Raw genomic sequence first — 24,579 nt, 5'->3', positions numbered from 1 at the left:
AAGATGTGGCTATCCAGTCCTTTCCCAGCAACATTCGTATCACACTGCTTCTGTTCAGAAGCCTATGCTTGCCTACAAGCCAAAAAATTAAAGCAAAATAAAACAGAACCTCAGGAAATTAAAAAAAAAAAAAAAATGTTAGAATATTCTAGAAAGAGTATATTCCAAGTTGAATAAGTACCTTGACAGGTCTTCAGGATTCACAAAAACTTGTTGGGATTATAATTTAAAAGTGGAACAATAAAGAGAGGATGTGGACATTTTGCAAGTTCTAACAGTGTTGTATTTTTTGATTTGTTGAGCTGCTTTTAAAATCAATAGTATCTCCCACATAGCTACATTTATGGATCAAAGGCAGCTGCCTTTGCCAGAATTGCTTGGCATAATGAGCAAAATTTTAAGCATATTAACAGTAGTTAGCACTAAGGACTGCTTCTTAAATTCCAGACATACTTGAAGTACTGTCGATACCTTATGTCACTTAATCTCCTTACTGCAACCTCATGTGGTATATCTACTGCTTTCCCATTTGGCAGATAAGAAATGAAACTGGAGACATGAATTTAGAACTTAGATTTATCTATTGCAGACTGCTTTTGACAACTTGTCTTTACTGACTCCGTGCTCTTATATGTCCTGAATTATCCAGATCCTTGCTCACTTAATATCTGCAGCCATCCCTCACAGCCCCTTTCTTCTATCTGGCCCAGCTCTTTAGAGCAGTTGAACTTTCTTGAATTATTCTATCTGGTTACCAGAGACCTAAAATTTTCTCCTTTTGTGACAAACTTCTTCAGAGGCTGAGAGATATTTAATCCCTTCCTCTTGACAAAGCCATAATCAGAGTGAAGGTTTCAAAAAGATCATAAAAGAAGCAATTGAAAAAATATTGAAGAATCAAAATGTCAGTTTGTCTGTATGGGTTTAAAACCAAGAAAGATCTGAGCTAAACAAAGATGTAGATCTGCATTATTCCAGGAATTGGTAGCAGCCTGATTTCATTTCCAAAAAACTTAATTTCCAGATTTATCTCCAAGGAAGACGACTGCGGGTCAGTTCTTGTTCTAAACTTGGTTCTTATTTTATCCCACAGTAATCTAACTTCTCTGAAGGTTTATGCTGGTTTTCTCATCTTTCTGTGTAGAAGCACTTCCTTTTATTGTGTGGGCCAAGCATTTCTGTCCAAGTCTTCAGGAAGTTCTATACTGAGTGTGCAATTATAATAATACCCATGATGAAAACAACAACAGGGTATTTATTGACTGATGCTGGTCTATTTTATTTATTTTAAAAGTGTGTGTGTGTGTGTGTGTGTGTGTGTGTGTGTAAATATTCAAAGGTACAAAATATAGAGAAAATATACAATGAACCTACACAGACCAATCACCACCATTTTCTGCCATTTTTGTTTCATCTAATACCCCTGGGTTTTGTTTGTTTGAGTATTTTAAAGCAAACCATAGCTATTATATCACTGTTCTTGTAAATAATTCTTGAAGAGGTAAGAACTTAAACAAACAAACAAAAAACACCCACAAGACCATTACTACAGCCAATAAAATTAGCAGTTATTACTTAATAGTATCTACTACCCAGACACATTGTCTATCACTTACTTGCTTTTTTTTTTTTTTTTTTTAATGGTTAATTTGTTCAAAAACAGGGTCCTAAAAATGCCCACACATTGCATTTGGTTTGTGTGTCTCTGCCACCATTTGTTGAATTCTCAGTGTAGGTTGAATCCTTTACAGACATTATCTCAATCTACCCTCATAGCATACTTCAAAGGTAGGAACTATCATCGCTGTTTCACAAGTTAGATAGTTTAGTAAGAGAGTTTAGATGGCTTGCCTCAACCTGCATGACTTCACAGGGCAAAGTTCCACCTCCTCCTATCCCTTGAGCAAGTCAGATCCTTCCTTATGTCTGCCACCTTTTACACCGTGTCATATTGCTTCTTGTATCCTTTGTCCCTTCAGAGTGTTTGGCAAATCGAGATCATTCAGAGAGTCAGAGTGGTTATACCTTTTGCTGAAACTGAGCTTTGGAATAGAGCTGCCAGAGCCTTGGATGGTGGTTTCCTTTGTTATCTGGTATTTTTCAGCTCCTGGGGCAGAAGTAGATTTTCTCTATCATCTTGGCTTTAAATGCATAGTCACTTTTGAACAGCCTAAGAAGTTCCTCTGTTCTGTCCACATAGTGACATCACTCATAGCTGCTCATTTTCACAGCAAAGATGACAGCCATCCCTTTAATATGATAGAGGTCCAGCTTTCTCTGGCTTAGGTTATGAGTTCTTGTACCTTGCTGTTTGTTGATGACTTATTACTCATATGCCCTGAAAGTGTTCTCTGTGGTTTTAAAAGAATAAAAATAACTACAGCCACAAGCACATAGGAAAACAAACAAACAAAAAGAACAAAAATACTGTCCATGCAGTAAAAGATAGTAAAAGATAGGATTCTCATCAAATAAAAGTAGCTGTTCAATTATATTTTTCCCACATTTTGGAACTGCAAGTGGTTTTTTGTTTTTGTTTTGTTTTGGACAATAACATACCTGCTTTAAAAAAAATGGAGGAAGTTATCTCTTTTTAATCCTTTCTCTGATCCTTTGAGTAGATCTCAGGTTGGTGTAAGCATGTTTTCACATCTTTCTAACACTTGCAAAGCTCCTCTGTTAACAAGCAAAAACAGCTCTCAGGCTTGTGGACCTTGACTTGGCAGAATTTAAAAATATTGTTTTAATTGTATTTATTTTTAAAGTCCCCTTGTGTTTATGCAAGATAAATTGTATTTCCATTCATGATTGAAATAGGAGTTTCTTTTAAAAATATATATTTGTGTAGATAAAATAAGACATTTTAAAGAAAAACACTAACTAATAACAGCTATTATTTTGAGCCCTATTACAGTTATCCCCGGGTATCCTGGGGTATTGTTTCCAGAACCCCTGTGGATACCAAAATCCCAGGATGCTCAAGTCTCTTCTATAAAATGATGTAGTATTTGCATATAACCTGCTTACATCCTCCCTTGCCTGTAGGTTAAATCATCATATTACACCTAATACAATGTAACTGCAATATAAACAGTTGTTATACTGTATTCTTTAGGGACCAATGATGAGGAAAAAAAACAGACTGTACATGTTCGGTACAAACACAGCCATCATAGGCCTAACTACACAGTCCAGGTCAGCAATGATGTAATATTTAAAAATATATATATATTTGACCCTCAGTTGGTTGAATCTGTGGATGCAGAATTCATAAATAAAGACTTGTGATATACAATACCCTTCTCTATGTTACAATGCTTCCTTCAATGGCACTGTGAAGCAGGTACTATAATGATGCCCGTTTTATAAATGAGGAAAGGAAGGCATAAAGGGAACACTTTAAGATCACAAGGTTAATAAGTAATATGGTTAGAAGCTGAGCTCTTTTCCTCCGTGTAATACTGGCTCCAAGTTTGGAGCAGTAAAGTTGATATATGTGAATGGTGAATATAGTACAAGAGGTACTGGAATGGCGGAGTGAAAGTCTTGCTTTACGACCTTCATTTTACATACACGTTTTAACTTAGAGGTTATAAATAAGGGATTTGTAGTCTTATAAGTGTTAATTTAAATGTTACATCTATTATTAGTGTGTATTTTTGGTCAAATTATCTTACCTCTTTAAACTTCAGTTTTTTCACTTGTAAAGTAGGCATAACAACTACCTCATAAGGCTGTAGATATACTAGACTCCCCCAAGGTTATATAATATACTTTAAGTTGTTAGAGTAATTAGTGGTATGTGGTAAATAATAAAAAAAACTAGTATCTAATATTACCTGAAGGCAAGATTATGCATTACTTAAGTTAGAGCTTTAGGCAGAACTAAGTTTCAAGATTAGTTCCCTGTTACATTGGAGAAGTTACTTCTGTGAAATAGAGATGACCATACTTCAAACTACTGGTAGGGGGTTGAAATTAAACACCATACTTTGCTGAGTATAATGTGCACTTTTTTGCCCAAATTTGTGGGGGAAAAATAAGGATGTGCATTACACATGGGTAGTACTAATTACACATCTATATACACATATGTTTTTAATTCTTGTATTTATAGTTATGAGTTAAAAGTGTAACTCTAGAAATCAATAATGATATCCATAGCAAAATAATACCCTGAAATACAATAACTGGTTTTGTTGAACTTAATGACAAACTTGCAATAACGAAGAGTTCTTGGTCTTCGATGATGAGTAAATATAGTAAATTTGTTACTGGTACATAAAATTTCTTCTACCTTGTATATGTTCTTGTGTTTTGTAATTATTTGTTACATAAAATTTCTTGTACCATAATATGCTAAAAAAAATAAATGCTAAATTCCTTTATAATACAAAAAAACAAGTACCTAAATGTAATCAAATAAAAATTTGAATTAAAAAATTAAAACAAAATATTTTTTCCCTGAAAATTTGGGACAAACTGTGGGTGTGCTGTGTACACAAGAGTGCATTATACATGGCAAAATACAGTAATATAGTTACACGTCTAGCCAAATTCTTGGCATTTATTCTGCTTTATAATATCTGAGCTTCCTGGATCTGTGGTTTAACATCTGACATTAATTTTGGGAAATTCTCACTCATTACTTCAATTTTTCTTATGTTTCTTTCTTTTCTTGCTGGAATTCCTATTACGCATATGTAGTTTTCCCACAGTTCTTGTGTGTTTTGTTTTTCTTTTGTTTTTTCTTTGCTTTTCAGATTTGAGGTTTCTATTGAGATATCTTCAAGTTCAGAAATTCTTTCTTCAGCCATGTCCATCAAAGGCATGCTACATATCTGTTACAGTGATTTTGATCTTCAGCATTTCTTTTTTGCTCTTTCTTAGAATTTTCATCTTTCTGCTTACATTGTCCACCTATTCTCATATTGTCAATTTTTTTTTTCCATTTAGAGCCCTTATCATATTAATCATAGTTCTAAAAAATTCCTGGTCTGATAATTCTAACATCCTTGTCGTGTCTGAGTCTGGTTCTGATGTTTCCTCTGTCTCTTTAAACATGATTTTGCCTTTTAGTATGCCTTGTAATTTTGTTCTTAATAGCCAAACATGATGTACTGGCTAAAAGGAACTTCTGTCCATAAGCCTTCAGTGGTGTGAGAGAAAGGTGTGGGGGAGGGAAAGCGCTCTATAGTGCTATGATTAGGTGTCAGTTTAGTGGCCTGTATCTCTGGACTGTGACATTCACATCCCTATTAGGTGGGACAGGATGGTTAAAGGGGGCTGGAGCTGGGTATTTCCCTTTCCCCAGGCCAGTTAGGTGCTGATAAAACCCCAGTAGGTTAGTCTTTGGTTAAATAGTTTCTTCTGAGTGTACAACTTGTTGCAAAGAACAGAGTGCTCTGGTGTATTTCAAAACGGTTCTTTTTTCCACCTCTTCTTGTAGGAAGCACAAGGAGATTTTTCTTAGATATTCACTATGAGAACCTGGCTGAGTTCCTGGAGGTGAAATTCACAAAAGTGTGGGAGCATCTTGACTGGGTCTCTTTAGACTTGTTAACTGTCAGACATCTCCATACTAAGCCTCCGGTCATTTGTTAATTACAGATCCCATGTTCTCTCCCTGGCCCTAATTCCTGCAGTGGTTTGTGCTTGTGGGTTTCTGCTCTGGAAAGTTGTGATTCTCTGTATTCATCTGTCAGTCTTTTCCAATTTGGGGCAGAGGTTTGACCTATGACCTTACCTCTCTTACAAATCTAAAGAGATTTGTTGATTTTTTGTTTGTTCAGCTTTTTACTTGCTGTTAGAACAGAATGCCACCTTCCGGTTTCTTACATGCCTTACTGGAAACCGGAATTGTAGCCCAGTTCGTCACACAAGTTTGTCCTCACTCAACACTGATATAAACTTGTATCTGATTTGTAGTTTTGTTGGACCCATAACGGCAGCGCACCGTTTTTATGCTAACATTAATCTTTAGTACCAGATTACTTCTTGGATCAATATTGTCATTTATTTACCATGTAAAGCCAGTAAGACTTCTATAGGCATTGTACATTATAAAGACTGAGAATATATAGTCTACTATTATGATGCAATAAATGAACTCGAATTAAGCCAACGGCAACTATTGCTTAGTTGAAGAGGCCTCCATGCAAAACAAATAAGAGTGGAGTAAGCAGTGCAAACCTGTACTTAGTCATAGCATCTGGTAAAATCCATGCTAAAGATACACAGAAATATACTGACTGTATATACTTCCTTGATGTATTATTATTCATACCACTTCACTTGTGTATCTTCTAACTACAAAATGGATGATCTGTTTACCAGAGACATCTACAGTAAGTGTGTGGGGGTAGGAAGAATGTGGCGGTTATGGCTGCATGGGGGAGTTGTTGCCACATGATATTATAATGGTTACTTGTGAAATTCTCTTCATGCATAAGTGCCTTAGGGTAAATGATAAAAAAAATAATAACATCAGCATGACATATTTTGTTGTTGTTGATTGTACTGCACTGACGTTTAGCTGTAATGCTGTGTGGCACCCAGGTTAGATGGTGTTTCAAGTGTCAGAAGGTCCTTAGCATGTGACTACACAGCAACCCATTCTACAGTAGACACCAAAGAAGTAGCAGGCAAATAGAAATTAAGGAGGAAAACTCTACCACTTATTATTTCTATATCTGCTAAATAGCAATAGTTTTATTGTGGGTGCCCTTGAAATTAGGGAGCATCCAAGTTACAATTTAAAATAGGATATAGCTACAGGATAGGATTTCCGGGTAGGAATTCCTGCCGTTCTCAGGAATTTTTTTCGCTTTCCTGTTCTCAAATCCCAAGGTATAAACTGTTTCCTGTTCTCCACAGTGAATCGTTTCCACAAAGTGATGGCTGATACTACCAACCACCTAGTTTCAAGGAGCCAATTTTTCCGGTTTCCTAACCAACTTTTCTTGGGTTTGGGGAATGGAAAAGCAAAAAAAAATTCCAGAGAATGGGCAGAAATTCCCGCCTGGAAATCATAGCGATAAATAGGAAAAATGTCTAAGGGATATATTGTGAGTAGTATGTTTATTTCCTATTGTGGGTATTACTGGGCTCAAGGAGCCAATTTTCCTGATTTCCCGACCAACTTTTCTCAGGATTCGGGAACAGAAAAGTGAAAAGAATTCATGAGAATGGATGGGAATTCCCACCTGGAAACCCTACTACAGGATTGAAAGATATTATAACTTTGTGTCATCATTTCCACTTAGCATTTCAAAACGTATGTGAAATCATGGGATTAACATAAAAGCAGGTTATCTGAGAGACATAACAAATCTTCCTTTAGCAAATAGTAGAATCTGAGAAGATACAACAGGATAGTACCTTTTGATTGGAAGAAGCACGAGAGAAAAATAGGGAATAATTTGAGCCCATCCCACTGAGGAAGGCATCCAGGAAACATCATATAGACACAGGGAATCTGTGGGAGGGGACATTACACAGGACAAGCAAAAGCTTCCCTGTTTGGCTTGAAGCTGAACCTGAGCATCAGTGAGACGTAAAAGGTGGAGAGAAAGGCAAAAATCATGCAGTAAAAGAAAAAAGAAGGGAAAGAGAAGTGGTCATTGATAATCCCGGATGAAGAAGCCCTGTGGGAGACAGGCATGGTGCCTGGGAGACTAAAGGAGCCAGAAATTTCCCCATGCTATTGCTGCCGTATCCCCCGCTTCTATGGTTGTGCTGCCAGACAAAGGACTTGGCTTGCATTTTCATGTATGTGAAGAAAATACATATATTTAAACACTAATCATTTTTAATACCTCCATATGCTATGAGATACCTCTGAACAAAGAATGACTGGGGGGGGGGGGGCGGGTGCATTACTTATATAAAGAAAAGATGCAATGTATAGCTCTTGTCCCAGCCTCAATCCACTACATACGCCCTTTGATAATAATGATAAAATGATAAAATGCTTGTGTATAGTTCTATGTCATTTTATCACATGTTTAGATTTGTGTAACTGCTACACTCAAGATACAAAACTATCTTATCACCACAAAGATCTACCTTGTGTTACTCCTTTCTGGTCATCCCCTTAACCAGAGGCAATCACTAATCTGTTCTATATCTTTGTAATTCTGTCATTTCAAGAATGTGATATAAACGGAATCATAGAATATGGGACTTTTTGAAACTGGAAGTTTTCACTCACCATAATTCCCTGAGGTCCATGCAAGTTGTTGCATGTATTAATGATTTGTGCTTTTTGCTACAGGACAGTTTCCCACAGTGTGGATGTAGAATACTTTGTTCACCTATTGCAGAACATTTCAGTTGTTTACATTTTTGGCTATTACATGTAAAGCTGCTATGAACAGTTGTGTACAGGTTTTTGTAATATGTGTGTGTGTGTGTGTGTGTGTGTGCACGCTTAATAAAAGCTGAAATGGAGAAGATAAATTGTCCAGAGCACTGAACAAGTTTCCAAACCCAGATGTTTTTACTTCATCACCTGTATTCTTTCCAATGGCCCCACATTAACTGAAAACAAATTGTTCTGCAGACAGTGTAGAAAAATTATGATTATGTATTTGATTACGTCTTGATAAAAATACGGTGTTAGAATAATACATGCTCAAAGACTTGACTATTTTCAGCATCATGCATGCACATGGATTCATTCATTTATTCACAAAGACTATTGTTTTGGGGCCCCTTAGGTGCCCAGCTTCCTGCTGAGTGTAGAAGCAAGTACTTTCCCCTTGAGGGCTTTTCCAAAAACTATGTTTGTAGCATCAACGGAGATTGCTCTGGTTTTTGCTGGTTATAATAGTTTTAAATTTCAGTTGGAAGCATGTTTACTCACAGATAATGTGACTGCTATGACAATATTTAAATGTGTATTCTTAAATTTAAGTTTTCTGAAAGATTTGGGTTAATATATTTTGCGTTTTCTTAGGAAAGCAATTGTTGAGCACGCATGCACAGATGTGCAATCTAATTTTTGCAAGGTATGTAATTCAGTACTTCTTTCAAATCAGGGTGAGGTTCAAATGGATTTTCATTTGTAGTTTGTTGGCAAATTAATGATTTCTTCTATTTATTCTATGTTCCTTTTTCTCAACAGCATGAAAGATTAGTCAACCGTCCACAGAGTACCAAAAGAATTTCTGCAGATCCTCTAGGTAACAAACATTTACCATGTCCTCATTACAACTGAGCTTTTTTCCTCTTATATTTTATGTGAATCCTCTTTATAAAAAAGAAAAAAAATATTTAGAGAATTTTACAATTAAACAATCATTAGGTTTATCAGGCCTAATAAATGAGTTTTCCTTTGGAAGTCATGCACGTATAGACCAAAACGTACTCAAATGTAGACATAATTCTTTTAAAATCTACAAGAACTATGAACCCTACTAAGTGTTATTTTGCTAAGATAATTAGTAATTGCTTAGTTTGGTAAATAGGCCACTACAGTTTGTTCTGAAATGTTGACTCCTAAATTGTAAATCTTAAAGTGTGGTCAGTTCGAATCTACACTTGAGGGCAACAGACTTTAAACGGAGGCATATTGGTATGAAACCACAAAGGAAACCTGTGATATTTGATTATAGTTATACATAAATCAGCCATATAACAATGACGCAGATTTCAGGGTAGAATTTGACACTTTAAAAAATTTTAGCCTTTGAAACAATTCATTTTGTGGTGTTAATAGTTACTACTGCAGTAATTTATTGGTCTTCAAAAGATATAACTGAGTGTGTTTTACTACTGTGTCAGCCCCTGCCCCCCAATGACATAGCATTCCATTCAGGGGTTACCTTTACAGATTTGTACAGGAAATGTGCAGGCTTTACTGAATCACATTAGAAGAGACTAACCCTTAGTCTTATATACCCTCTCAGAGGCAATAAACCAGTTTTCAAAGAGAGAGCAGGTGATACAGCAAAAACAAAACAAAAAGCACCAGTCACCCCGCCCACCCCTCAAAAAAATACCTCAAAAGCCAAACCCAATCAAAACAGCAGCAGTTAATGAAAGCCCAGCAAGTTTGTTAACGTGTGAAGAACTTAATGTTGAAGAAATAGCATTCTCATTATTGCCACAACCACCAGAGAGCATGGGGATCCTGAGCTTTCCCACGTGGACCCAGAAGTCCCAGGTGGTTACGCAATGTGATCTTGCACGACCAATGCCACCTGAGCTGCTGCAGGAAGGATGATAGTAGGTGAGGTCAGAGCAGATAAAACTATCAAAAGTTTTCAATGCTAAGTTAAGAAGTTTAGACAATAGTTTATAAGAGATTTGTAAACAAAGAAGACCAGATTAGACTGAAAACTTCCCTTTGTCACCTGTGTGGAACACTAAAGGTGGTCCAGACTGATAGCATGGATACGAGTTAGAAGCCTGGTTCCTGCAATTGTCCAGAAAAAAGAGGAGGGTGACAATTAAGATGGAGTCCGTAAGGCTGGAAAGTGGGGGAAATGTCTGAGATAAGCTTACAGTTAGGACTAATAGGATTTGGGTACATGGGACAAGAAATAGGCTTTGAGAAATTTGAATAATATTACACATCTAAGCCTACGAAGTTGAGTGGTCACATTTACTAAGAAAGTGAAGAGCATGAAGGATCAGGTGGAACGAGGGAAAGGCCAAAGTTGATTTTGAATTGAGAAATACGGATTTTGAATTGGCTTTGGGATACACTGAAAGACAATTAGGAGCTAATATTGTAAAGGCTATGCCAAAATTTAGGAAACAGAGCCAAGGATGAAAACATAGTAGATCGGGGTGTGTTTACAAAGAGGAGATGGTTAAGGCAGTAAGAGTTAATGAACTCACTGAGGGGAGAGGACAGAAATAGCAGATGCCTGAGACAGGAAGTAGTAATTCCGCAGCATCAGGAGGAAGAGAGTCAGCAAAGGGGAAAGAGATTTGTGGCAGGAGAGGGAAGAGGAGGATCTGGGCAGGCCTTGGAACCCAAGGGAAGGAATCAAACGCTTTGTGAAAGCAGAGAAGATACGGACTGGGAATTGGTTGTTACAAGTGGTAATGAGGAGGGCTCCAGGACAGTTGGAAAGGAAGGCTTCAACAGAGTCTTAAAAGAGGATACAAAACCCCAAAGCAGGGGTTTAAGGAGGGAGTTGGCAGTGATGAACTCGGGGCATCAAGTTTACATTAGGCATTAAAAGATTTTATGGTAAGTTTACAAACAATTGTCACACCAATAAACTTTAATGAAAAAAAAAAAATTATGGTAAAGGGAAGAGATAGCCCAGTAGCTTGAAAGAATAGCAGAAGCAAAGAAAAATGAGGTTTGAGAATGTTTGTAAGAAGGTGGCAAGAACCTGTTGTGAGGAGGAGATTAAGGAACAGGTGTGAAGAGAAATTACTTGATGAAAAACACTGTGGGGGATGGAATGTGGTACATGCAGAGCAGTGAGATTTTGTAAGAAAATAATTTGGAAATGAAAACAAGGTTATAGAACTCAGGTCAAATGCCTTTGGGTAAAGTAGGAGAAACAGACATGGGCTGAGTGAAACAGAATGAGCATGAGACTGGTGCTTAATGATGGTGGGAGAGATTTGGGTCATTGCTGTGGAAATGTTTTTAATTGAATTTAAGAAAACAATTTTTTAATGGATTTGTAAGCTGCTAAAGATCTCAAATGGTGTATAAGGATAGAGTTTGTTGATAACATTTAGCATAGTTTCGTAACCCTGGGCAGCCCAGTAGTTAAATGCAGCATGAGTAAAGTAGGATTGGGGATTGACAAATTGACAACAATGAAAGCTTAAGAGGACGACAGAGTTTAAGGGAGATGGGAGACTATCACTAATGCACATAGCTGGTCACTAGGAGCAGCATGGGTACAGAGGCATGTGAAACCCAGTAGGGATGACGAAATGGCTGTGGGCATTGAAGGGGGCAAGAAGCATGGTCAGCAGGAGCAATGGGACAAAGGCTGTGCAAGTTTAGGAGGTGGTGGGTGGCAGTACTATTGAGAACCCGAGGCCATGGAGATGGAACAATTCCAGTTGATGATGAAACATGAGAATTGCCGATAAGAGTCTGTTTCTATTATGGAGGCATGCACAGGTCATTGATGTTGACAGGATTAAGGAACCATGTGGATGGTAGCTTATCAACAGGTTGCTGATAATGCTCCCTGCTGATGGCAAGAGATAGATGGTGGAGATAGGGAGAGGAAGGCCTACCCATGCAGCGTGGACATCAAAATGAATATACTGCATGATGGAAGCAGAATGTTGGTTTGCATGAGACAGTGGAGAGCAAGGGTGTGTTGGGTCCGTTTCCTGAGTAGCCTCCAGAGAAAAAGTGTAAAATCATCCTGTAAAATATCAGGTGCAATTTGTGTGAGTAGGTAGATGGACGGAATAGTCGAGCAAACGGTGGCAGACACAGAATTCTTAGTTCATACCAGACCAGGGGAACTGGTGCGGGGGTGAGAAAGTGATTGTGAGGCAGGCTAGTGCTGGCCTATGGAAGGAGAGACGTAGTAGGGCTTAGGGGTTAACTGAGGGTGATGGGTCCGAGTTACACAATGAAAATAATAACATAAAAAATGGAATCGTGAGTTTAGTGTAGACAAAAGTTACAGGGTAAGGGATATGTATGCTGAACATACAGGGTACATTCAGAGGAGATATCTGTGGTTCTAAATAGTCCAAACACCAGCAGAAATGTTGGTGTAAAGGACGTTCCACAGAACTGCTCTTCGGGTAATGGATTTAGTGAGTTGGTTTGTGGGTGTCTGTAGGTGGAGGTGTGTGTGAGGACAGCACAGCTGCTGGTACAATGTATGCATCAGATTAGGGCGAGTTAAGAGAAGTATATTTTGAACATAAACATATATTTTAACATAGTGCTACTCAAAGTATGGTTGGGGACCCAGTGTCAGCATCATCTGGAAGCTTTTAAAAATGCTAAGTTTTACCTTTACCCTAGTTCTGCTTAAACTATCGGGGACAGAGCTGAAAAACTATTTTTAATAAGCCCTCCAAATCTCAGGGAAATTAAGATTTGAGAAGCATTTCTAACCCTCAGCCATAGGTGGCTTCCTCTGAAGACCTAGAAATTCAAAGGCTCTCAACTGTCCAGCTGGGTGGTCCCAAATCTTCCTCCTGCTCAGAGGCCAAACCAGAGAGCACTTAGATTTCCTGAACTGGTGTGGAGGGTTAGGTAAGCACAGCCCCCAAGACAGAGTCCTGACACTGAGTGTTCCGTGTGTGACTGGCAGAAGCCCTGTGGGATAACCTGCTCTACTGGCTGGCAGAGGAGCTCTCGGAAGAAAACGCCACACGTCTCTACTCATCCCTCCCTCTTCGCCGGAGCACCATTCAGCTCATCAAACTGAAGATCCCAGATGACCTCACAGAACAGATCCATGAACTTCTTTGCTTCTGGAAAAAATCACTCCCAAATTCCACGGATAAACTTTGCCTTCTGGCTCGTCATCTCCGTAAGATCGGCAGGAGTGATCTTTCTGAAGAGCTCAAATTCAAGTGGGAAAATAAAGTGTTCACCGAACGACAGCAGTGTTTCGATAAGGCAGAATAAAGCCTGGTGGCTCTTTTTTTTGGCCCTAGAAAAAGGGTCATGGTTTTTGTTTGTTTGTTGGTTGGTTTGGTGTTTCTGTTGTTTAATTTCTTCTGTATTAAATAATTGTTCTAATTAAAAACAGAGGTATTGAAATGTACACGTGTTGCAGCCCTTAAAGAATAACAATTTTAAAGTCCTTTTATTTAGAACTCAGTGTAAATAAGTATCCAGTCTTAAGTCATAAATTCAGTCTGTTGGTTTGTTTTTAGTTTGAATGATGGGAAAGTTTTGTTCTATACAGTAACTTCTTTGATGGTTAATGTGTAACTAGGGTATGAGACGGAGTGGCTACAATGTCTGCACTGCATTATAAATATTTCCATATGTTGGGAAAGCCCTTTGTATTTTTCAAAGCCATTTCATGTGTCCCTCATTCAAGAAGCCATAGTGTTACAGTTCTACTTCATTTCAGAGTGGAAGGCCATCCCAGAGGTATGAGGACTAGGGAAGGTACATCTGCACTCTGCTTGTCCCCTACAATCTAAAGGGAGAGGAGTTAGAGCAGAAGGGGCAGGACTACCCTCTTGGTAGTATCACCATGAAGCTGACCGGGCAAGAAAGGCCAGTTGTTGATGTCCAAACTGATGGAACATTGAGGCAAAAACAACCCGGTGTTTGTCAAAATGTAGTCTTTACTAGTGGATTACAGGATGATAGGTAAATTGTTTTCACTTTGCTACTTAAAACTTTTGTCTTTTCCAGTTTTTCCTCAAAGTGCTTTGTTTGTTTTCAATAAGATAAACATCCTTCGTTTGCCAGTTGTTAGAGAAAAGCAAAAGAAGACCAGCGTGAGTACATGGCACGGCAGATCTGGGAGGTTGAAGACAAAATGGGAACCAAGACTTGTTATACAAGAGAAGGAAAGAAAACTAGGCCTCCCTGTGGCTGGCTGGCTGTGAAGCACTCTTCTTCACGTATGCTGGTTCTTCTTAGTGCACTGATGGAATGAGGCTTTTTATGCCGTCTCAACCATCATGATGTAGCTATTGTGGCATTAATGAGTTTTACCATGACTTCTTCATATTGTTTTGGTGTCAGTAACCCTTCTGTAGTGCTTTTATTTTTTTTCCAAACTTGGGCAACACAGCTGCTGTGTAGCTTTCAGTGGATGGCTTCTCTTGAAGAATGGATGGCTTATGGAGAATGTTTTCATTTACTTCCATCAACCGTCTTCTAACATAGCTCGATAATGGTGTGTTCTCCTCCATCTGAGCAGTAAATATTACACAGAGGTTCAGGTTCTCTTAGAAACTATACCCTCCGTGTAATTTCCCAGAGACCTTGTTCTGAAGTCTGCTACAGTTCACCGATTTGATAGGAAACCCTTCTAATTGTTTATCCACTTTGAGGAACTGGATGAAACCTGCCACTGTGATGACACATATTCTGTTAGAGGGCTGCAGTATGCAGTGTTCCTCACAGGGTTTTCTTTTGACACCCACTTTGTACCAGTGAGGGAAGTAACTATCCCTAACCCAAAGAACCGCAGGCTCTGACATCACCACCGCCTTTTTAGCCGTGGCGACCTCTGCTCAGTTACCTCTCCGTGGAGACTCGAGTGCTTTCCACCATGCAGGTCCAGGACCCATGGTTGGTTTTATGATTGTCAACATTGTACTAGCAAGTTCCAAGCAATGTTGTTTGAAGTGTGGTGAGGCACCAATCAGACAACAAAAAGCATTTCTAGGTCCGAATGTTCCTTCGTGGTTCAGTGACATATTCTGCAAGCATGATGGTCTTGGGTCCAGCCAAACTTAATAGCGTCTGTAGTGGAATGTGCTCTACTCACATTTTAACAGCTGAAGTTGTTTTCTAAGTGTAAAGCAAAGATATGATATACAGAATCCCCTTTTTAATTATTACCTACAACAACAATGTAGATAACAGTGCACTGTTATCTATTTACATAAAAGTAAAACAGTTATCCAGGATGCCAAGCAACTAACTGTCATTATGTGCATCCAGTGGAGCCCACAGGTAACAATGCCACATAAACTGGGCTGCAGTGACCTGATGCTGATGACAGCAAATTATTTTAAGAAAACAGACAAGCTCTAAATGAGTTAAAAATAGAATACTACTTCAGCCATTTACTGCTACAAACATTTCTTTCATTGACATGTAACCTGGAAAAGGAAAAACCTCATATTTTATTATTAGTGGAATGAGGCAAGTGCAGAGGAAATGAAATATCAGTGAAATAATTCAGGGCTCTTTCACCTACTCAAGAAAAAAAACAAAACTATGTTTAAATCAGTTTCACAGAAAGCTTATCACATAAGCCCTATATGCTCATTGATTTTTAAAAAAGTAAAAATCCCACAAAACTAAAAGAAAAAAAGTAATTACCAAGGCCTGTCCATCATCGATAATCCCTGTTAATATCTAGTGTATACGTTCTGAGACTTTGTAAAACCTAAAGCCACGTGATATGAATAGGACATTACATTAGTTTTACCAATTCATTTTTGCAAAACCACCAGGGCCTTGGCTTACAAACAACTGTAGCAATTAGTTTCAGTTGTTGAATACCAGGAAATTAATGAAATTCGATGAAAAATTAAACATCTATATAGTTCTGAAATTTAAGTCAAGATTTCATTCCACAAATTAACCAGGGACTTACTTAGATGTCTATTTGGTTATATATTGAAAAGGGGGATTCCAATTTTCAAACACCTTCTTATTAAGAAATATTTATTAGTCAAGACTTTTATTATTTTTACATGTTTCCAGAAAGGTACAATATTTGTCATGTGTTTTGGGAATAGAGAAAACAGACTGAAATGCTCATTGCTTTTCTGACTACAAAATAACAAAACAGTAAAGAAAATAAAATTTGCCACTTATTCCAACACTAGAGATTAATGTTATAAATATTTTGGTGTATGTTCTTCCAGTTTTTCTTTTCTCTTGGAAGTCAGTATTTCTAGTTCTATGTACATAGCCATATGTAAACACACTCACCTATGTGCTCACATGTACACACGTACTAATACATATAAATCCCTTCACACATGTCACCTCATTCATCTCCTTCTCACTCATTTATACACATCTCACACCCCATCTCCATGTCCTCACACACCCAGAAGCCCTCACTCATACCCACGCATCCCCCAAATACTTCTAACAAGTACATCCTTGAATACATATACATGTATACCCTTTATACACACAAACATAGACTCACATTCACCTGTGCATCTCCATATGCACACATCTTCTGTCACTAACTCCCATCTCTCACACAAACACACTTATTTACATACAACCCCACACATACATCCCTTACACACAGTCTGAGATCCACTTGTATGAGGTGTGATCAAACCATACAGTGAATGTTTAAATAAAAACAAATTTATTACATTAAAAGACACACTACCATTAATCCCCCTCAAAATATCCCCTCCTTTGCCTCTAACACACTTATCCCATCATTCTTGCCACTTTCTGAAGCAGTTAAGGAAATCCTCTTTTGTGAGTGTCTTTAGTTGTGCTGTCATGGCTGCCTCAATGTTTGGAATGATTTTGACTTTGAGAAAGAGCCAGAAGTCAGTCGCGTGGTGCCAGATCCAGTGAATGAGGTGGATGAGGACACACTATAATGTTTTTATTTGACAGAAATTGCCATATACCAGAAGTGATATGTGATACGGAGCACTGTCATGATGGAGGATGATTTATGGCACATTTTAAAACACACCTTCTCTCAACCATAGTTCATACCTGACTGACTGCACTGAACATAGTCACACACATTACTAGTCACACACTACTAAGGTTCGATGGGCCATTTATGGTATTGAAGATCCCTGCCTTTCCGTTGGATGAACTCGGCGGCAGCATTCACCATATTTTGTGATCACAACAAAAGGCTCCGTGTCACACATCACTGTGGTACAGCAATTTCCGTTGAATAAAAACATTACCATGTGTCAATATCCACCCTATTCACTGGATCTGGCACCATGTGACTTCTGACTCTTCACCAAAGTCAAAATGATTCAGCAGCCACAACAGCACAACTAAAGACACTCACGAAAGAGAACTTCCAGAACTGCTTCAGAAAATGGCAAGAACGATGGGACACATGTGTTCAAAGCAAAGGGCAGTATTTAGAGGGGAGTTAAGGGCAATGTGTCTTTTACGGTAATAATTTTTTTATTTTTTATTTAAACATTCACCATAATTTTTTATCACACTTCATACACTCTCACATATGCTTTCACAAACTCTCTCAACATATCTCATATGCACAAATACTCATTAACATACACATTCCACAGATACACAAACACCATCTCATTTTACCTGTATACCTTTACATACATGCACACTCACAAACACACTCCCTCTCTCACACCCCACTCCCATCTCTTTCTCTCTCTGTCTCTGTCACACTTATACACACACATACACACACACACACTCATTTACATACATACCCTCACAGGCACGCATCCCTTCACACACACACTCTGTCGAGCATATTTTTCCCAGAATTAAAAAAAAAAAAAAAAAATATATATATATATATATATATATATATATATATATTTATTTATTTATATATATTTATATATATTTATATATATATATATATTATTTCAACATTAAAAAAATATATAAAGGTATATAAAGAAAAAGAATGGATCATCTCTTCAGTGCCTCCTCTCCCTTAGCTAATCAGAGGACTCACTCCCATATGTGGCATGTGCCTCATGTGTCCAGTGTGCCACACCCACACCCCACCTTTGTGCCTCGTTTTCAGTCTGGTGGCATGACCTGTATGGACCACATCAGCAATGCTCTGGTTTCAGGCTGGGTTTGGGTACTGGAGCCCCAGCAGAAGACTGGGAGGAGGGAGGGGAGTGAGTTAGATTATTTCCCTTTCTTCCTGCCTTCAAGTTCACCATGGCCAGGCTGTATCCCTCACCCAAAGGCCACTGCTCCTGTCCTCTCTCAGCAGCTTTCTCCTGAGTGTTGGGAACTGTTCCTCCTCTTGTTGCTTCAGGTCTAGGGTAGTAACAGCTCTATTACTGCACTAGCTTTTGTGGTTCCCCTACAAATCTGCTCACCCTTTTAAGACACAGACTCCTCTAATTATCTTAATTTGAGTGCTTATATTTGTATTGAGACCCTGATTGATACTTCTCATAGCAACTTACACACTTCTTTTTTTTTCCTAAAATGGGGTCATATATATACAGTTTAAAATATTACTGTCTTTTATTAAATTATGAGTATTTTCCAATGTCTTTAAATGTTTTGACAGCTGCATGCAATCCCATTCATAGCTACGCCATAATTATAGTATTACCTGTTTTTCAAATTAAAAAATAAAAAAATGGAATGATGCAATATAATCTTTTATGTCTGTCTTTTTTTTTTCAATTACAGTTGACACGCAATATTATATTAGTTTCAGATGTACAACAGTGATTAGACATTTATATAACTTTCGAGGTGCTCACCCTGATAAATCTAGTACCCATGTGATATCATACATAGTTATTACAATATTACTGACTATATTCCCTATGCTATATTTTATATCCACATGACTATTTTGTAACAACCAATTTATACTTCTTAATTCCTTCCCTTTTTCACCCATCCCCCAATCCCCCTCCCATCTGGGAACCCACAAAATATTCCGTGTATCTATGAGTTTGTTTCTCTTCTATTTGTTCATCTATTTTGTTCTTTAGATTCCACATATAAGTGAAATTATATGGTATTTGTCTTTTTCTGTCTGCCTTACTTCACTCAGCATAATACCCTCTAGGTCCATCTGTTGTTGCAGATGGCAAATTTCCTTCTTTTTTATGGCTGAGTAATATTCTATTGTGTATATGTTCAACCTCTTCTTTATCCATTCATCCATTGATAGACAACCAGGCTGCCTCCATATCTTGGCTATAGTAAACAATGCTGCAAGGAACATAGGGACGCACATGTCCCTTTGAAGTAGTTTTTTGGATTTCTTCGGATAAATACGCAGAAGTGGGATTACTGGGTCCTTCTTTGTCTCTTGTTATATAGCCTTTGTTTTAAAGTCTATTTTGTCTTTTGTTTGTTTGTTTCCATTTTCATGAATTATCCTTTTCCATCCCATTACTTTCAGTCTGTGTATGTCTTTCAATTTGAAGTGAGTCTCTTGTAGGCAGTTGTAAGGGTCTTATTTTCTTATACGTTCAGCTACCCTGTATTTTTTATTGAAGCATTTAATTCATTTTTATTTAAAATAATTGTTAATAGATATGTAGTTATTGCCATTTTATTATTCATATTTTTTATCTTCTTTTCTCTTTCTCCTTTTCCTTCTTCAAGAACACCCTTTAAAATTTCTTGTAATACTGGTTTGGTGGTGATGAACTTTGGCTTTTTCCTGTCTGGGAAGCTCATTATCTACCCTTCCATTTTAAATGACAGCATTGCTGGGTAGAGAATTCTTTGTAGATCACTGATTTTCATCACTTTGAATATTTTGTGCCAATCCCTTCTGGCCTGTAAAGATTCTGTTGAGAAGTCACCTGACAGTCTAAAAGAGCTCCTTTGTAGGTAACTAAGTGCTTTTCTCTTGCTGCTTTTAGGATTCTTTGTCTTTAAATGTTTGGCATTTTAATTATGATATACTCTTTGGGTTCATCTTGTTTGGGACTTTCTGTGCTTCTTGGGCTTTTATGTCTATTTCTTTTGTCAGGCTAGAAAAGTTTCCTGTCATTATTTCTTCCAATAGGTTTTCAATTCCTTGTTCTTTCTCTTCTCAAGGTAGACGTGAATGTTGGTACGTTTAATCTTGTCCCAGAGGCCCTTTAAACTATCCTCATTTTTTTAAAAAAATCTTTTTTTCTTTTTGCTATTCTGATTGGGTGTTTTCTGCTCTCTTATCTTCTAAATTGCTGATTCAGTCCTCTGCTTCATCTAATCTACTGTTGATTCCCTCTAATGTATTCTTTATTTCAGTTACTATATTCTTCATTCCTGACTGGTTCTTTTTTATATTTTCTATTTCCATTTTTATCTTTTATATCTCTTTTTGAAGTTCTTCCTGAGATCATCGAGCATCCTGATATCCGATGTTTTGAACTCTGCATCTGGTAAATTGCTTGTCTCCATTTTCTTTAGTTCTTTTTCTGGAGTTTTGTCTGTCTTCCATTTGGGACATGTTTTTTTGTCTCCCTACTTTGGGTGCCTCCCTGTGTTTGTTTTATGTATTAGGTAAGGCTGCTGTCTTCCAGTCTTAGTAGAGTGACCTTATGTAATAGGTGTCCTGTAGGACCCAGTGGTGCAGTCTCCCTTGTCACCTGTGCCAGGTGCTCCAGGTGTGTCCCTTGCATGGGTTGTGTGTGCCCTCCTTTTGTAATTGAGCTTTGGTTCCTGTTTACATGTCAATGGGAGGAGCTAACCTTTGGGATGATTTGTTGTGAGGACTGGCCATGACTACAGTGGAGGAGCTGTGGTGCATAGGCTGACACTATGACGCAGGATTAGCTTTAGTAGGGCTCTGGTGCCTGCTGAGTTTGCCTTTTGGGTGTGTCATCGATGGAGGCAGCTGGGTGGTGTTTTGGCTTGGCCCCTGCAGGCCAGGTTCAACTGCAGCCTGTGCCCTACCCAGGGTCATGTGGAATGAGCCACAAAGCAATCTGCAGATGGCCACTATCCACGCTGGGCTTGGAAGAATCTGGGAAAGGCTAAGGTGTAACCCGAGGCGTGCTGCTGCTAGTGCTGTGCTTGAGACTCCTCAGCAAGAGGTATTGGACATGCTGAGGCAAGATGCTGCTTGTTTGAGTTTTGTGAACCTTTGAGAGATTTTAAGAAAGTCCACAGCATGAGCCAAGACAGGCCACTTGTATGGGAAAGCCACTGGAATGGCTTGGGTGGGCCTGCAAGTTTAGTGGGGTGGGGTCTCAGGAAATCACCAGAGCTGGGCAACTAGTGTTAGCCAAATTGATGGAGACTCAGATATGGCACTCACCTAAGTCTGCATGCTGGGTAAAGGGAGGGCTCAACAAAGGAACAATGGCTTCTGCCAGCACTTCTGTCTGGGAGAAAGGTGCCCCTCCAGACCTCACCCTGAAGCTAGACAATTCAGTTCCTCCGATATATCCCTGGCATCTTTCACGCTGATGCCCCAGTGCTGGAGCTCAGAGCCAGTGTGTCCATCAGTAAGTAAATCTGTGTGTGGGCCCTTTAAGAGTAGCGCCTGGGACTTCAGCAGCCCTCCATTTCACTCAGCCACAATCTCAGACAGAAGTTGTGGGGACTTCTTTTCCCTCACTGGAACCTGGGCTGGGACCCCTCACTCTTTAAGGGAGACTTCCAAAGCTGAGATATCCCTCCTGATTTTTAACTGCCACATGCCAGTGTGGGACCAGCCCGTTCCATGTCTCTGCCCTTCCTACCTCCTACCAGTCTCCATATGTAGAGCCAATCTACATATCTTGAATAACAATTTCATTAATGAAATACCTTTCTAACCACCATTTTGCTAATTACTAAATACCCGATTTTACAAATAAATAAATTCTAACATTTATTATCCTAATTAACAAAACCTATGATGTTAAACCATAGTTATCTTGATCAAATACCTACTATATCTGGAGTATAAGTTTATGATTAGAGCAATTAATTATTCCTTTAAAATGTAGCTTAAATAAACACATACCCGGTATCACATTGTATATTCCAAAGTATTTTAGAGTAAAATAGAAACACCTTAACAAATAAGTTAGGTAGACTTTGATAGCAATATAATCCAATTTTCAAGACTGCTAACTTTTGTGGAGAAATTTGTATTTTTCTAACCCACTGTTTCTCAGTGGGGGTGTTATTGGCATTTTTATTTATTTATTTATTTTTTAAGTAAACTGAACTGATGCCTGCATTGCAGGCCATTCAGCATCCCTGACTTGTGTCCACCAGACACACAGAACATCCCATCACCCTCATAAGTGTGAGAAGCAAAATTCCTTCCACAAAGTTCTAGTTATGAGAGGCGTGGGATGGGAGGGTATGGAAATGCTATAACTGGACTTAAGAATAGGGTGCCATGGACCTTCAGGGAGGGTGTTGAGAACCACTGTTTTAATCAACTCTGGGTTTGAAGCAGGGCATAAAAGAAAGCGGGCAGAATAAGTTAAGACAAATTTAGAACATAATAAGCAAAAGAGAGCCTAACATTAAACTCTCCAACTGCTGTCATTGCTTGCAAGAAAAGTCAACTGCTATCTGATGACTTGCCCAGAAATATTCTCAATAAGGAATCCCCTCTGAATTGTAATCCAGAGCTGTGGTGTAGAACAAGAAGTCTGTCTAAAGTCCAGAGCAGGCTCCCTGTAGGTAGAAGTAAAGGGATATACTGAATGAGGTCAAAACAGTGATTGATGCAGGTCCCATGTTTCTCCATGGCTTAGCTGAGCATGGCTTTTGTGATCTGACCTCATCAGATGTACCTGTGCTATGTCTAGGCATTTTGACAGACATTACGTCATTTAATCCTCAACTTGCCACTTCTCCCAGGTTTCTTCCACTGGCATGTCCAATTTTCCCCACTCTGCATTTATTACATAATACAGTAAATGCATTTTAATTATGTTTATTATTTATTTTTTTGTAACCTCCCCACTTTAGTGCATGCTATGTGAGGGTCAGGGAACTTGTGTCTTTTCTTCATTGATATAATTCTATTACTTAGAACTCTGTCTGGCACTCAACAAATGTTTCTGTTTTGTTATTCTTACTTTACAAATCAGAAAACTACATCTCAAAGGTACAGTAATACCCACCCAGTGGTAAAGTTTGGGTTAGAAGCCAGGTGATTCTGTTTTTAAAGTTCTTCTTCCTCTACTTTGGAATTTCTGCCCCTGGCTCATTGTCCCTTGCATCCCCTTCCAATGGTTCTCTCTCTTCCATAACCATGGGTCATATTTTCCCTGTTCCCTGAATACCCATGGCTGGGTTATTTTCCCATGGCACTTATCCTTATGTCTAGTCACAGCACATCTCTACCCTGTTGTAATTGTCTGTTTATCTGTGTTTTCTCCAACCAGTGTGTAAGTTTTTTGAGGGCAGAGACTGAATTTTGTTTATCACTGAATTGTCCATACCTTACACAGGACCCAGCATCTTCGTAGGCACTCTATAAGTCTTTGTTGAATTAATGCATGAATAACATCTATACGCTTATATCCTAGGATCCCCTCTCCCTGTTCCATCTTTCTTCTGGAAGCAAACCTGTGGGGGCGGATGTTATGTCTGAAAAGGTAAAAAGTAGCTTGAACTGTAAACGTCTGCCTTGCCATTTACCAGACTGGAGTAACACACACAGATGAAGCCAGCTGCAAAGTTAATAGGATTCAGTATTTCTTCCCCAAACACACTGCAGCTGTAAAGCGTCCCCTTCTTTGAGTAACTGCTTCTTTTTTTACACACTGAGAAACTCATAAACTTTGTTGTTTGAAATCATATCAGTAAAAAAACAGTATATGTCCCTTGTCCTAGTCACGTTGACAGAGAAGCAGTATCGAATGACAACCCACTTGCATAACTTCTGATAACAGGTTTCTGCACATGGTCCACGCACTGATGTTTCCAAAGAAAAAGAACTCTGGGTCCAGTTTTACAGACCTCATTTGATCCCTTTATACAAGCTCTGCTTTCATTTAAGCCCATTAAATCATTCAACTCCACCCGACTCCTATATCCTAAAATAACTGTCTTTGCCTTTGTTTAGTGACACTCCACTGTTCTTTGGCAGGCAATCTCCCGCATTGTTGAGTCAATAAACCTGACCTTGTTGAACTTTAGGCATGTCTCTGGTAGCCTTAGGCCAACTGGGCTCGGAAACCTGTGCTTCTGGGCTCTAGCCCCATGTTCTCAGATGGGCTACAGGTTACAATCATGAGGGGGTACCTGCACCCACCCTGACAAATGCT

At 38.6% G+C, this 24,579-nt stretch overlaps 1 protein-coding gene and 1 pseudogene across 1 annotated transcript in view; one reads left to right on the top strand and one right to left on the bottom strand.

The window, feature by feature from the left end:
- The window catches only part of DTHD1 (death domain containing 1), a 59,948-nt gene extending 44,809 nt beyond the window's left edge, over window positions 1-15,139 (top strand). The window contains exons 9-10 of the mRNA XM_019741900.3: window positions 9,128-9,185; window positions 13,269-15,139. Coding sequence (XP_019597459.3) covers window positions 9,128-9,185; window positions 13,269-13,588 — 378 coding nt within the window. The 3' untranslated portion in view covers window positions 13,589-15,139. The remainder of the gene's footprint in view (window positions 1-9,127; window positions 9,186-13,268) is intronic.
- LOC109452732 (protein Abitram pseudogene) lies at window positions 14,603-15,129 on the bottom strand (annotated as a pseudogene).
- Window positions 15,140-24,579: the final 9,440 nt, after the last annotated feature.

The sequence above is a fragment of the Rhinolophus sinicus genome, chromosome 1 (genome assembly GCF_057876585.1).
Source record: "Rhinolophus sinicus isolate RSI-liver-muscle chromosome 1, RSI-T2T, whole genome shotgun sequence".
NCBI lineage: Eukaryota > Metazoa > Chordata > Mammalia > Chiroptera > Rhinolophidae > Rhinolophus > Rhinolophus sinicus.
Note: the sequence above shows the minus strand (reverse complement) of the source record. Positions and strands in the feature narration are given on the sequence as shown.